General features: G+C 42.7%; 2 protein-coding genes across 5 annotated transcripts in view; one reads left to right on the top strand and one right to left on the bottom strand.

Annotated features, from left to right (window-relative positions):
- LOC139991550 (uncharacterized) overlaps positions 1 to 12,499 on the top strand; it is a 289,560-nt gene that overhangs the window by 149,173 nt on the left and 127,888 nt on the right. The window lies entirely within an intron of this gene.
- The window catches only part of Br (broad-complex core protein), a 58,468-nt gene that overhangs the window by 10,282 nt on the left and 35,687 nt on the right, over positions 1 to 12,499 (bottom strand). For 2 of the 4 annotated variants that reach the window (XM_072011914.1, XM_072011913.1), the window contains exon 6: positions 2,108 to 2,383. The exons of the other annotated variants lie outside the window; for them this stretch is intronic. In XM_072011914.1, the coding sequence (XP_071868015.1) occupies positions 2,121 to 2,383 (263 nt within the window). In that variant the 3' untranslated portion in view covers positions 2,108 to 2,120. The remainder of the gene's footprint in view (positions 1 to 2,107; positions 2,384 to 12,499) is intronic. 4 annotated transcript variants of the gene reach the window in all.

Genomic DNA, 12,499 nt, shown 5'->3' with positions numbered 1-12,499 from the left:
AGGTTCTCGCGAATCGAAGAGGATCGTACGTTAAATCAGCCAGGAATTTCGACGTTAGGACGACCGTCTACGACGGTGTATTCGTAATTAGTTGGAACCTCGAACGTTCGATGCAATTCTCAATTAAAGTTGTTTCCTTTCATTCTCGAGACGACCTCGGCTCGGTTTTAATTCAACCCTAGCAGCTGTCTCGGGATCAATTAAGGATTAGCACAGGTTAACTCTTTCTTTCTCCCTCTCGAGGCAATTTGGTGCTTCGCCGATCGATATGTCGGAGTATACCGGAGTATATCGGATGGAACTGTAAGCGATCCATGCGATTGGAACCATCGTTAATTGACCGTGTTGCAATTAGTCGAGTGAATTTGAGACGAAGAGGACCAAAACCACCATGCCAGACGCGTTGTGTTTACGGAATCTACCATTCAGGTTAGTTTCAATTCCATTTTCTGTTAGTTTCCCGCCAATGAAATTAGATCGCAAGAGAAATAAAAGATAAAAAGACGATAATTAATCCGACGCTTCAGAAGTGTTGGTAGTCGTGCAATAAAACTGCATGAAACAAGCTACGAATTACCTTCCCGCGATAACGCACGCGTTTCCTCTCTAATGAAAATGTTTGTGCGTGCAAAGGGCTGCGCAGTCATGCTCGTACGCCCGTTGGTTAATGATGAAAAAATCAATACGCGCTAATTCCTCGCGGGCTGGCGAATGAAATTAATTTTGTTAGAAAAAGAAAAAAAAAAGAGAAAAAGAGATTAGTCGGGATTAACGAAGCTATGACGCGAGTGTGCGCTATCGTCATGCAGTGATGCAAACGAACGAAAGGACGATTTCGCGAAACGTTTGACTTCTCGAGGAAAAAAAAAGTTCAATTTTCGACGATTCATCGACGATCGATCCACCGCACTGAAAGCTGGCATTCCGTGTTAGGCATCGAAGCTGCAAAACGAGCATTAAACGACGGTACGAATTAGCATGCATATACAACATCAAACATCGAGGAGCCACGACGAAAATAAATAGGGCACATGAAAAAAAGAAAAAAACTTTTTAAACCCAAAAAAAGGAGAATATAGATGTAAAAACAAGCGGGAACGACCACGTACAGATAAACAAATTGACTTCCACAAAACGTATATAAAAAAAAAAAGAGAGAAGTGAAACGGGAGGAGTCTGGTGTGGGTGGTGTTAGTGGGAATAACCTGAAGCGTAATTATATCCTGCTGATCGATTGTTTGGTCAGCGAGACTAAAAAACTCGACCTACTGAAGTGTAACCCCATTAAACGTACGATCGGTCAATTCAGCGATCGTCTCTGACTGTTCGATCCGACGATCGGCATGGTTCTTGTGTCTCCAGCGTCGTTACGAATGAAGGACGAGTACTCGACGCATCGATCCCGAGTCACCGACACAGGGGGTATAACGGAGCTGCGAATACCGGAAGAATTCGATCGGCGACCGTACGGTACCGAAGAGAATGAAGGACGACGGGAGGAGAAGAAAGAAAAGCAGTTCTGCAGGATAAACAGGACGGAGGGAACGAACGATGCTGGGACGAAAGCTTCGAAATGCAAGAAGAGAAGGTAGAGAAGTAGTAGTAGTAGTTGTAGTAGTAGTAGTAGTAGTAGTAGTAGTAGTAGTAGTAGTAGTAGTAGTAGTAGTACTAGCAGTAGTGGTGGTGGTGGTAGTAGTAGTAGTATTAGTAGTAGTAGTAGTAGTAGTAGTAGTAGTAGTAGTAGTAGTAGCAGAAGAAGAAGATGAAGAAGAAGAAGAAGAAGAAGAAGAATAAGGGTCGGTCCACGTGGGAGTTGAGACCGGTTTCTCTGGCATGCATTTTCTGCGAGATGAAGAAGGAACGGAACTGTTGTACGCGGAGCCGAGGTCGTATAGCGAACCGATGATTACGCGATTGTGACCTGCGCGATCGTTCCAACGGCGACGTGGTAAGGTTGTACCGCCGTCGAATCCAAAGGCTGATTGATAGACTCTGTGGAAGTGATAAGAGAGATAGGAGAAATAGGAGAGGTTATCGATTGGTAAGAAACGCGAGAAAACTTCCGCGAGAGATCTATGTGATGTATGAGAGAGGTACGTGTCCCTACCTTATCTAAACCTTCAAAAGAACTTAATGTCAATGTCGCCGGGTCTGCTCTTATGATAGGTATATATGTGGGTCATCAGGGAGTTACGCGAGCAGTATACCCGCTCGCAGATGACGCATCTGTACTCCTCCTGTCGCTCGGCGTGCTTGTCGGCAACGTGGCGTTTCAGGGATGCTTTGCTGCATAGCACCTTGCCGCACAGCTGGCAGGTGAACAGCTTCTTCGCTGACTGGGTGTTCAGAGAGTTCAAGGTCAGCCCCGTCATAGAGGTGAGCACTGAAACACAACAATGCACCTCATGCAGCTGCAACCCCCACACTTAAACCCTATCTCATATCAAAGGATGACGCAAGCGATAAACTCTTTCTCTCTGTTCATCACCGTCCTCTTTTTCCCCATTCTTTCTTCCTGCTCTCTAACATTGTCCTCTTTCTTTCTTTCTTAAATTCGTCCCTTGTTATTTTCAATCTCTATTTCTCCCTCGCTCGTTCTCTGTTCGCCCGTGCTCGTATTCTCCTAAACGACGCGGTAAGTTCAATAACGGGTAAGCAAAACGTGGAACGCTGTCAGATGGAAATGGATATCGCGCGTATTAGGTGGGCTCGTTTCTTTCACGAGGATGGAAAATGTAAAAAACATGTAAAAACGAATCCGATCGTTATACCGAAAGATAAATCTCGGAAAAGTCCTTTCTTCGATGGTGTCTTTTCAAATCTCGGCCCCGTCTCTCACTCTATCTCTCTCTCTCTCTCTCTCTCTCTCTCTCGCTCGCTCGCTCGCCCTTTCTCTCTCTCTCTTTCTCTTTCTCTCACTCTCTCTCTCTTTCTACACGTTATTGTCGCGTTTTTACAAATTATTCACGGATCAGTTCTAGCTGTCTCATTGTACGGTAAAAACTGTCAGAATTCAACGTTTCTTTTAGGCTTTTTAGAACGTGCCTTCTTACATGATTCGCGCAACTTTTCAACAATCGCATCAACGTCTCTGCGATGCGATCACCTTCACGATCCTTCGTATTTCCGCGTACCTCGTGACCCTCGTTGGCATTCTATGGAAGTGCCGGCCTCGACCCACCCTATCGTGCGCGCGATGCCGTTCATTTTAAACGTCGCGGGATTAAACGGGACCAAGATTCGAAAAGGAAAAACAAGGCGAAAAGGAAAACGAAGTGAAACGAACCCGGAGTGCACATTCGATATTGCGAAAGAAAGGGGGGGAGGCTCTGGGGGTATGGAAACTCTTCCGACAACGTTTCAAAATGGCTGGTCGCCTTTCGGGGGAGCGAAGTAAGAACTTTCAATGGCAGTTTTTTCTTCGAACCGCTGACGAACCCACCGCGAAACTAAAGCCTTCAACGAGGGTTAAGACGTACGCGCGCACACAGAGAAACAAGTAGAATGACTCCGTGTCTCTTCAGCCCTGTTGGCATTCCGGCCGTCTCCTTTGCGACTTTATGCATTTACGGCGTATGCAATTCAGATAAGAAGATAGAGATGCAACGAACGAACGGATTGGTGGACGAACGAACGAACGAACGAACGAACGAACGAACGAGCAAGCGGGCGAACCAGTGAGGGGTAGATTTAGAAAGAGAAAAAGAAAAAAATAGGGACGGAGAAAGAAAATGTATATACTGTACTGTACTGTAATGTACTATACTATACTATACGGTTTGAAGAACGAAACGAAGCACAGACACGGAAACGAATTAAGCGTTAATATAAGAAGGCGCGCGGTTCATTTGTAATGGCCGCGTGCTCGTTAATTAAAAGAGATCCGGTCAGACGGAGTCACTGGTGAAGCGTTGTGCGCGATGCAACCTATGCGCGTATGGCTATATAATACAAATACCGTATCTGCCTTTTTTTTTCTTCCTTCGCCCTTTAGCCATCGAACGCGAATGGAGGCGAGGCCAACCCCTTCGTTCAATGCCTTTGGCTGGAAAAAGCTTTTTATCCAATTTCTCGAGCTACGTCTCGTTAAACTTCAAGCAAAAGAAATTGTGAACAGCCTCACTGATGAGGTCGGTCGGAGGATTTCGATGGAAGAGAGATCGTGAAACGTATTCGTACACACGTACACGCGCACGCAATCGTGCACACATATTCACACGTACGCATACGCACAAAAGACGCTCGTACAGAGCGATAGAAGGGAAGGGAATAATACGGGAGAAGGTTGTGTGTGACGTAGATAAACAGAGAACGGGTTGTACAAAAGTTGCGTAGGCAGTCCTTTTTGTCTGATCTAAAGTATATATAAGAATATATATATATAAACACTCTCCAATCATTCTAGACAGATATGTACGTACGTATAACGTATGCTTCGTTAAGGGTCACGCCTTCTGCGTGAAACTTGACGGACGTGAGGAATTAAATAAAATTTAAAAAAAATGTAAAAAAAAAGACGAGAAGAGAAATAATAGGAGACGACGAGAAGGAAACACTGAGCATTCTGGGTGACACTTAAAGCATGCAATTCGAAGTAAACGTAATAAATGCGTGAGCCTGGCGAGCGGCGTGGCGGCTTAATCGTTCTCTTTCCTTTTTCTTTTTTTTTTTTTTTTTTATTTTTTTGCATACTGTGAATGGCCCTCGTTTCTCTCACGGTCTCGATCTTGTTCAAATGGATCGAGAATGCGCGTCGCCTCTTAGATTGCCTTTTGGCTCCAACATCTATACTTTGGTGCTGTCGTGTTCTCTTTTACCACGATGGAAAAATGCGAAAAGTTTTGTATTCTGACTTCCGAGGAAATCAACGTTTCGCAGGAGAACAAAGGCACGCGTGGTTTTCCTCCTTCGAGAAACCCTTTTCGACCCTTTCCGCTGCTGAAGAATCGTTCTTACTTCGATCTCCACACACGACCATACGCCGTCTGCGATATTTGCGAAGCGAGACAGGCGTTCACGTACGATTACGTTCCTACGTTCACGTGCCACGTGGAAAGAGGATCGACGAAAATGCGTGAACGGAATCGGATCTGCGATTTATCGAACGATCGTTGCCAAACGATCGGTAGAATTCCGGCTCGTGTCGTTTTTCCCATTGATACAGGCTCGAACGTTCAAATGTCGTAACTTACCTTCCAGCTGAAAGAAAGAGGCGTGACACAATGCGTATCGTTTAACAGGTTCAGGTACGGAACACGAACGGGGTTAAAGGAGTGAATGTACCTGCCTGAGGCATGAGACCGTTGTTATCGGTTTTGTCACTTTTCGAGGATGTGATAGGTGACTAAAAACGAAGAAAAAGAAAAAAGAGAATACAAGCGAATTATTAAACCAAATAGTACATTTCATATTATATAAAAAAAATGTGGTGAAAATATATTAAGATGCATTTGACATTGCTTAAAAATAAAAATAATAATAATAACTATAATTATAATAATATAATAATATTAATAATAGTCATCAATAAATATATATTATAACCAGAACACCTTGGCAGATAACAAATAATAAGCAAGCACGGTAACGCTCGACATTATTTCGCTTAAGAAGAAACGATTTGTACCCGAAACGGAGTCGTTACCGGAAAGAATTCAGCCTTTTTTTTTTTATTCCATGTTCCCCGGATGTTTTTCATGATGTTTCGAGCCTATGGCACCGGTTGTGTTTTATTTCTCAATACAATTTTACATATCTGACGAATTTCGAATAAGCTCGTTTTTTCTCAGTGCTTTGCTGCTTCTTTCTTCGCTCTATTCCTCGTTCTCTCTCTCTCTCTCTCTCTATCTCTCTATCTCTATCTCTCTCTCTCTCTCTCTCTCCCTCTCCCCATTCTTCCTCTCATACTCGGAATACTCTCTATAACTCGGAATTACAAAATAATTCTATTCAACGGTATCGCGATGTGTATCGTTCTCGCACAGGTAATGATATCGTCGATGGTATATGTCTGCTCAGTATCCGTGGGTGATCGCTAATTTAACTCTATCGTAGGGTAATTGAACGAAATTACGGCTTACGTTATTATTTAAGAAAGCTTGTTGTACGAAACTGCTGCTTGCTCTCATGTCTGTATTGTATAATAGCTGCTTGCGTTAAAAACAGTACAAAAAAACTCAGAGAAAAAAAAAAAGAACATTGTAAGATCCTACGGTCGCTATTGCATAAGTCTACGGGATAATAATTACAAGAAATAAAAAAAAAAGATACAGAACCTAGACGTGTGTGTAACTATGTATATAAATGTGCCTCTTACCCATGACCATAATTAAACAGTAGTAGTGTCTGTGCGCTAAAAGTCTAACGTGTAAAAAAAAAAGAACAAAAAACGAGAAGCGAACGAAGGAAACGTGGATATGTCAGATACAGAAGCGATAATAAAAATAAAAAAAAAAAAAAAGATGGAACTGTGTGTGTTCTGCCAACGAATGAATATTGAAATACGCGTTGCGCCGATTCTGTTACATATGTACCGCTTTTCCCATTCACTCATTCATTTCTCAGTTGATTCGAACTGCTGCGGTGCCCTGCCAATCTGATCGCGTTCATGCTTTCCCTCTAACCGTGTTATAACTTAGAAATTAGATACTTTTAATTAACATTTGTTTGGTAACATCAGTCAAGAAACATTTAAGATCAGTCCAATGTAGAGTCGACTAATTAGAACGACAAAAAAAAAAAAAAAAAATAGAAGAAAAAAAAGAAAAAAAAAAGAAAAAAGGAAAAAAGAAAAAAGATAAATCAGTCCAATTCAGTCTGAGACTAAAGCGTGTCGCGGATGGCGTTCGGATGGCTAACTACGATGATAGCAATCAGGTACGCGTCTCGAGTTTGTCCCCGGTGTCTCAGCTTTTCGATTTCGTCGTCGAACATCTTTCGTCTCTTCTACTACGTTTTCGTGAAACTCCATCCCTCGTCTACGCCCCTTCGATGAAAGAAGGGGCTGAAACAGCAGACGTTGCCAAACGCGACACGTTCAATTCAACAATTCAGTCTTTCGAGGTTCGAAATCGGTTTCGAACGATTCATTTTGCACTGGCCAATCGTTAAAATTAGTAAGGAAGCACCTTCGCTCCTTGTCTTTGCGCGGGTTTCGCAAGGCCAACTACAGAGCGCGAATTCCGAGAACGGCGTGTATTATTCCCAACGGGTGACTTCGCGAGCCGTCGGTATATAATCATAAATTATTTAAAACCACAGTAGCACGGTCTCTTCATAACGCGTTAACGTAGAGCGAAATTAAACGAATGATAAACAAAAAAAAAAAAAAAAAAAGAAAAAAAAAGAGAAAGAAAATACTCAAATAAACTTCTACTAATATATAATTTGCAGTTAAATATTCATTCAATTTATATTAATTTCATTAATAATTTATTATTCTCATAATATAGCGCCGACCGCGGATCGGAGGGCGAAATATATATTCCGCAATTATATTTGGCCATTTTTACAGTAGTCACAAATCAATTTCTTTGAATAAATCTACTAGTTTAAATATTATCAATATCAGTTCTTTCCCCAGTACTGACTACTATAAAATTGTGTTCGTTACTCTCGTAATTTAAAGCTTCGTTCTTCCTCATTTCCTCTTTCCAACCAAACAAAGAAACACCACACTCTTTCCCGACATCGTTCCTTATTCCCCCACTCATTTGTTTGCATAAGAAAATGCTCGGCGTCGAACGTACTTTCGGAACTCTTAAAGAAAATTTGCTAACGCGATTTCCCATTTTTTTCTTTCTTTCTTTTTTATTCTCCCATTTTCCCTCTCGCGTCCATTTCATTCGTCGTTGAACCTCGTCATCGGTCATAGAAACGGAAATCACGAGTGTATACCACGCCGAAAATACGAACGACGCGGACCACTTAACAGAATATAACCTAATTTAAATTATCATAGCCTATCTAACGATGTACAAGTGTTGTCTTCGTGTTTAACGTGTATTCCATGTTCATCGATAAGTATATGTATATGTATATCCAGCTGTCTATGTCAGTCTGTATATGTCTCGAGTGTTTGCTCGTACGTGTGTGTGTCTCTGTGTATGTCTGGCTATGTCTCACGCCGTTTGTACAATGATGCACAGTGGTAAGTTGTAAAATATATCGTATGTGTCTATGTGTGCTCTGCGAATTATTTTGCGATCGATCCTCTACAAACGTCGACGCACGACGGGATCTAGTCTGTCTATATGTTTATCGTTCAGGACCCCTCGAATCCTTCCTGACGCGCGAATTATCGTTTCAGACGATGTACTCGTTAGGTACACGGGTTTCACTTTTTTTCCAAGAAACTCTCAGCTTTTCCTGATCGGGCGTTTTATTTTCCATGATGTCGCCGAGACTCTATTTATGAGATCGTAACGAAATGGAAATAAGAAAGGTGAAAGGAAACGACGTAAAGAAGCATCGAACGTTACCGAATGATCGACAAAGTATGTATCTGAACGATCTCGTGATCATCAGGAAGTCCTCGCGAGATGGCTTATCAAAGTTCTACTAAAATATAGGTATATGCTATGTAGTCGGTTATATGTATATATGGCTATTATCGTTTAGTATATAAGTAACCTGTCAGTGTTAGTGGACCGTGTTTCCTCATTTCTCATCCCTTCCCCTATCTGAAAACCGAAGAGGTGTTTAAATTCGCGACACGGTTTCTGCCGCCTGGAAACGTTTCCCATGAAACGGTGTCGTCATCGCGGCGCCCCTTCTCCTCCAACCCTGTCATCCCCCCTCGTCTTTCCTCCGTTGACGCGCGTCTTGCCGCGATAACGCAAGAAAAAGAAAAAAAGAAGAAGAAAATTCGAAAGGTGCGAGTAAGAAAGTAGACGACGTAGGCACGGAGCGGAGAAGTGGCAAAGAATCAAGTGTATGCAAATGAACGTGCCAAGGCCGCGAGGGTGAAACACGCCTTCCTTTCCTGCTTTCCTCGTCCCTCTTCTTCTTTTGAGTATTGCGAGTATAGAAAAAACTCTCGAGAATGACTCGAAAACACGATGATATCCGATATCAGCGAATTGTGTGTCGAGATGACGCGCGACTTTACGGAACGTACGATGAAAACGAAAACATAGAAGAATTAAGAAGAAGAAACGAGTGGTGTGTGTTGCGGTGATGAAAGATTTAATAACAGCGAAAAAGGAAAGTGAAATTAACGTTCGATGCTAACGACCACGACAACGATGAATAATAGTAATAAAAATGCAACTATAATCGTCCGTATATAATAGTCATAAAAAATAATAATATTTAATAAGATAAGGTACTTTACGTAAAGCCCGGTATATAGTATTTAAATGAATATGTGTCTGTGTGCAAGGTACCCCTCTAAAGCATTTTAATATGGAATGAATATATTAAGATAAAATATATATATATTATATTATATTATATCAATATATCTCCTGTCTCTCGGTGTCCGTCGCGGAACGAGGACGAAATTCGTCGCAGAGGAGAACGTACGTACACGGTCCCCTCCACCACGGGTACCCTGCCACTGCGTAACTTTTTTGTCATTTTTGTTTACTTTTTACAACCGTGTTACCATGCGATCGTTATCGATCCGCGACGGAGGTTCCCCACTTGTGCTTCATCCGCGCGTATGTCCCCCCCCCAAAACTAATTATTCCTCCCCTCTGTAGCCCTCCCTCAACAACTAAACAATTAAAAATTCTCGAGTCTTCTGATTAATCAATATTTCGTTTACAGTCTTGTCGAAACGTTTCGGACGTTTCCGCCTAAAAGTTAGTTGGACGATGGTGTCTCCGACACCTGGAAGTATCTTTTCTTTTCTTTTTTTTTTTTTTGCTTTTTTTTTTTTGTTTCATTTCTCTCCCATTCCTTTGTTGCATTACATAAATCTAACTACTGTATAGCCTGCGATTAAGCCGTGTATCGGTACAGAATGTCGTTTAAGCGCGTCTCGAAGGCGAGTCGCGCGGAAGGACGTTGCACTGAACATTTGCCGTGTGATCGGCCCGTTCACGGGAATCAAAACGATTCGCGTTTGATTCGACGAGCCGACGATTCTGCGAAGCCGCCGATATCATTCGAATCATCGCCAACGTACGCCCAGACTTCGTTTTTCATCGCGAAACCCTCGGTCAGTCGGCTGACCAACTCGCTTTCGTTAGGCTCTCGGACGATTCGAAAGTTTCACACAAGTATCGTAGAAAGATCCGGAGAGTTACGCGGTATAAAAGTAGACGAAAATAACTATGCGATTTATACTAATTTTTCTGCACCACTACGCGCTGTAGAACATACACGATCACCGTCGTCCCCCAATTTCCTTCCAAAACTTCGCGATATAGAAATTGTAAAACTGATCAGGGAAAACGGCAAACCCGAAGTGTCGTCGTGGCAATCGTTTTAGATTCGTCGAACGTGCGTTGAAGATGACTCGAATCGATGAAAACGGGCATTCGCAACGCTGAAACAACGAGCAAAGCCTCGACTGCGGACGGGACGCGTCCGGAAGGTTGATTCTCTCACAAGCTTCCGCGACTATGTTTATGAAAAAGATTCGTTTCGATTCTTCATCGAGAAACCGAGGAATCTTTTCGTATAATGAGAATCGCGACGATGCGCGATAATCTCACTTCGTAAAACGCTTAGCCCTAACAAATTGATAACACGTTAGTCCGGCCAAAGATGGAGGCCAAAATTTTTCAGATTTTGTACGTTTCATCGTTCGGCCGTACAAAATCTCGCTCGGAGAAGTTCAACATTGGAACTCGGTGAAAATATATCGACACGTGTCGTCCCGTAAGGTGTGCACTCGACTGCCATGTTGGAATAACAATCGCCACGTTCATCATGTTCGTCTGGAAGCACTGATTTTCTGTTTCTACGAAGTCAGTCTCTTTCGATTTCCATGATATATCTCTCTCTTCGCAATACGGACGTCTCTCGGTCTCGCTCCATCGACGAAGAAGCAGCGTGCGCTCGTCGCGAACAGCATGCACGCACGAAGTTAAAACTCTACTACGTTACACTTTCGTCTCCACCGACGTATCGCCATTTTCTCGACCGATTAAAAACTATCGACGCGAGATCACGTTACTGGTCCCATGTATCGCAAACGTTAACAGACAAATCGCCGAACTAACGAACACGTCGTCGTGACGACTAACCAATCGATAATAATTAACAACTAACAACAATTCCATTTACTCGCGCGGCTTGCCGCCGTGAACGACGAAAAAAGGGACAATAACAAAGGCAACGGTAACGCGTATTATCGAAGAGACGCGGAAAGGAAAGAAAAATGAGAAGAACAATCGCGATCCTTCGAGCGGCCATGCTGTCGACAAGTTGATCGTTCTCATTCCTTGGAGCCTCCACAACGTCGTCCATTGGCACCGTTTTTTTTCCTTCCCTCGTGCTTTTTCTGTCTTTCTACTAAGCTCGTTTTACAGTGTTCCTCGGCACGATGCGAGCATAACGCGACGATAACCGGCTCTATTTCTGCCTACGATGGTAGATGCTCTTGTGATTGTTCAGACTGTTGAGCGTCCTGAACACCTTGTGGCAGAGAGCGCAGACCGCGCTATTCAGGGGCTGAAAGTGTTGCTGCTCTTTGTGCCGTTTGAGGGTGAGCTTCGTGGAAAGGGTTTTACCGCAAACGTCGCAGGTATAGCATACACCCGGTGGTAACAGTGGGTTGCCGTGTAACGGATGCGATAATCTCATCGCGAGAATCGCTGACGGTGGGCCTGCTGGACCGTCACCGACCGATTTATTATTTTTTTTTTTTTTTTTTCATTTTTCGCAAACGAACGAAAGGGAAATGCCGATTTTTTTTTGTTGTTGTTGTTAATCGTTATAGTTATATAGAGAATTAGCATTCAAGTGAATAGGCGATCGAAGGTTAGACAGAGATGGAAATGAAAAAAATTAAAAAAAAGCAGCGTAATACGAGAAAGAGTTAAATAGAATATTGTTTTTGTTTTTTTTTTTTTTTTAAGCAAAGAGTGAGAGAAATGGCAAAGAAACAGTGAAAGAGCGAATAAAGTAATAAGTAATAACGTAGAGTTACGGAAGAATTAAGAGAGAAACAGAGAAATATATATATATATATATATGTATAGAGTGAGAGAGAGAGAGAGACCAAGCACCATTGTCCGTTATAAATATCGACACCCAATTAAAAAGAAAAGATATTTTCCGTTACGAACCAATATTTGTGGCGTAGGAGGAGGCACACGGAGAGCCACGTGTGTGGATGGACCCCCAGCGCAAATCCGTGTTCGTGAAGGTAGCGGGTAGGTACACACAGAACAATGACGAACCAGAGCCGAACGTATAGCCGAGCGAGCGGGACCGGGAACAAACAAGAACAAAGATACGACTGCCATTAATATCACTGGACAAGATTAGTGTACGCTGATGGTATTCTTTAATGCGCAGGGCCGGGGGTTGATGAGGGTGGTAA

Source organism: Bombus fervidus, chromosome 10, assembly GCF_041682495.2.
Source record: "Bombus fervidus isolate BK054 chromosome 10, iyBomFerv1, whole genome shotgun sequence".
Taxonomy (NCBI): Eukaryota; Metazoa; Arthropoda; class Insecta; order Hymenoptera; family Apidae; genus Bombus; species Bombus fervidus.
This window is presented reverse-complemented; position numbering and strand designations above follow the sequence as displayed.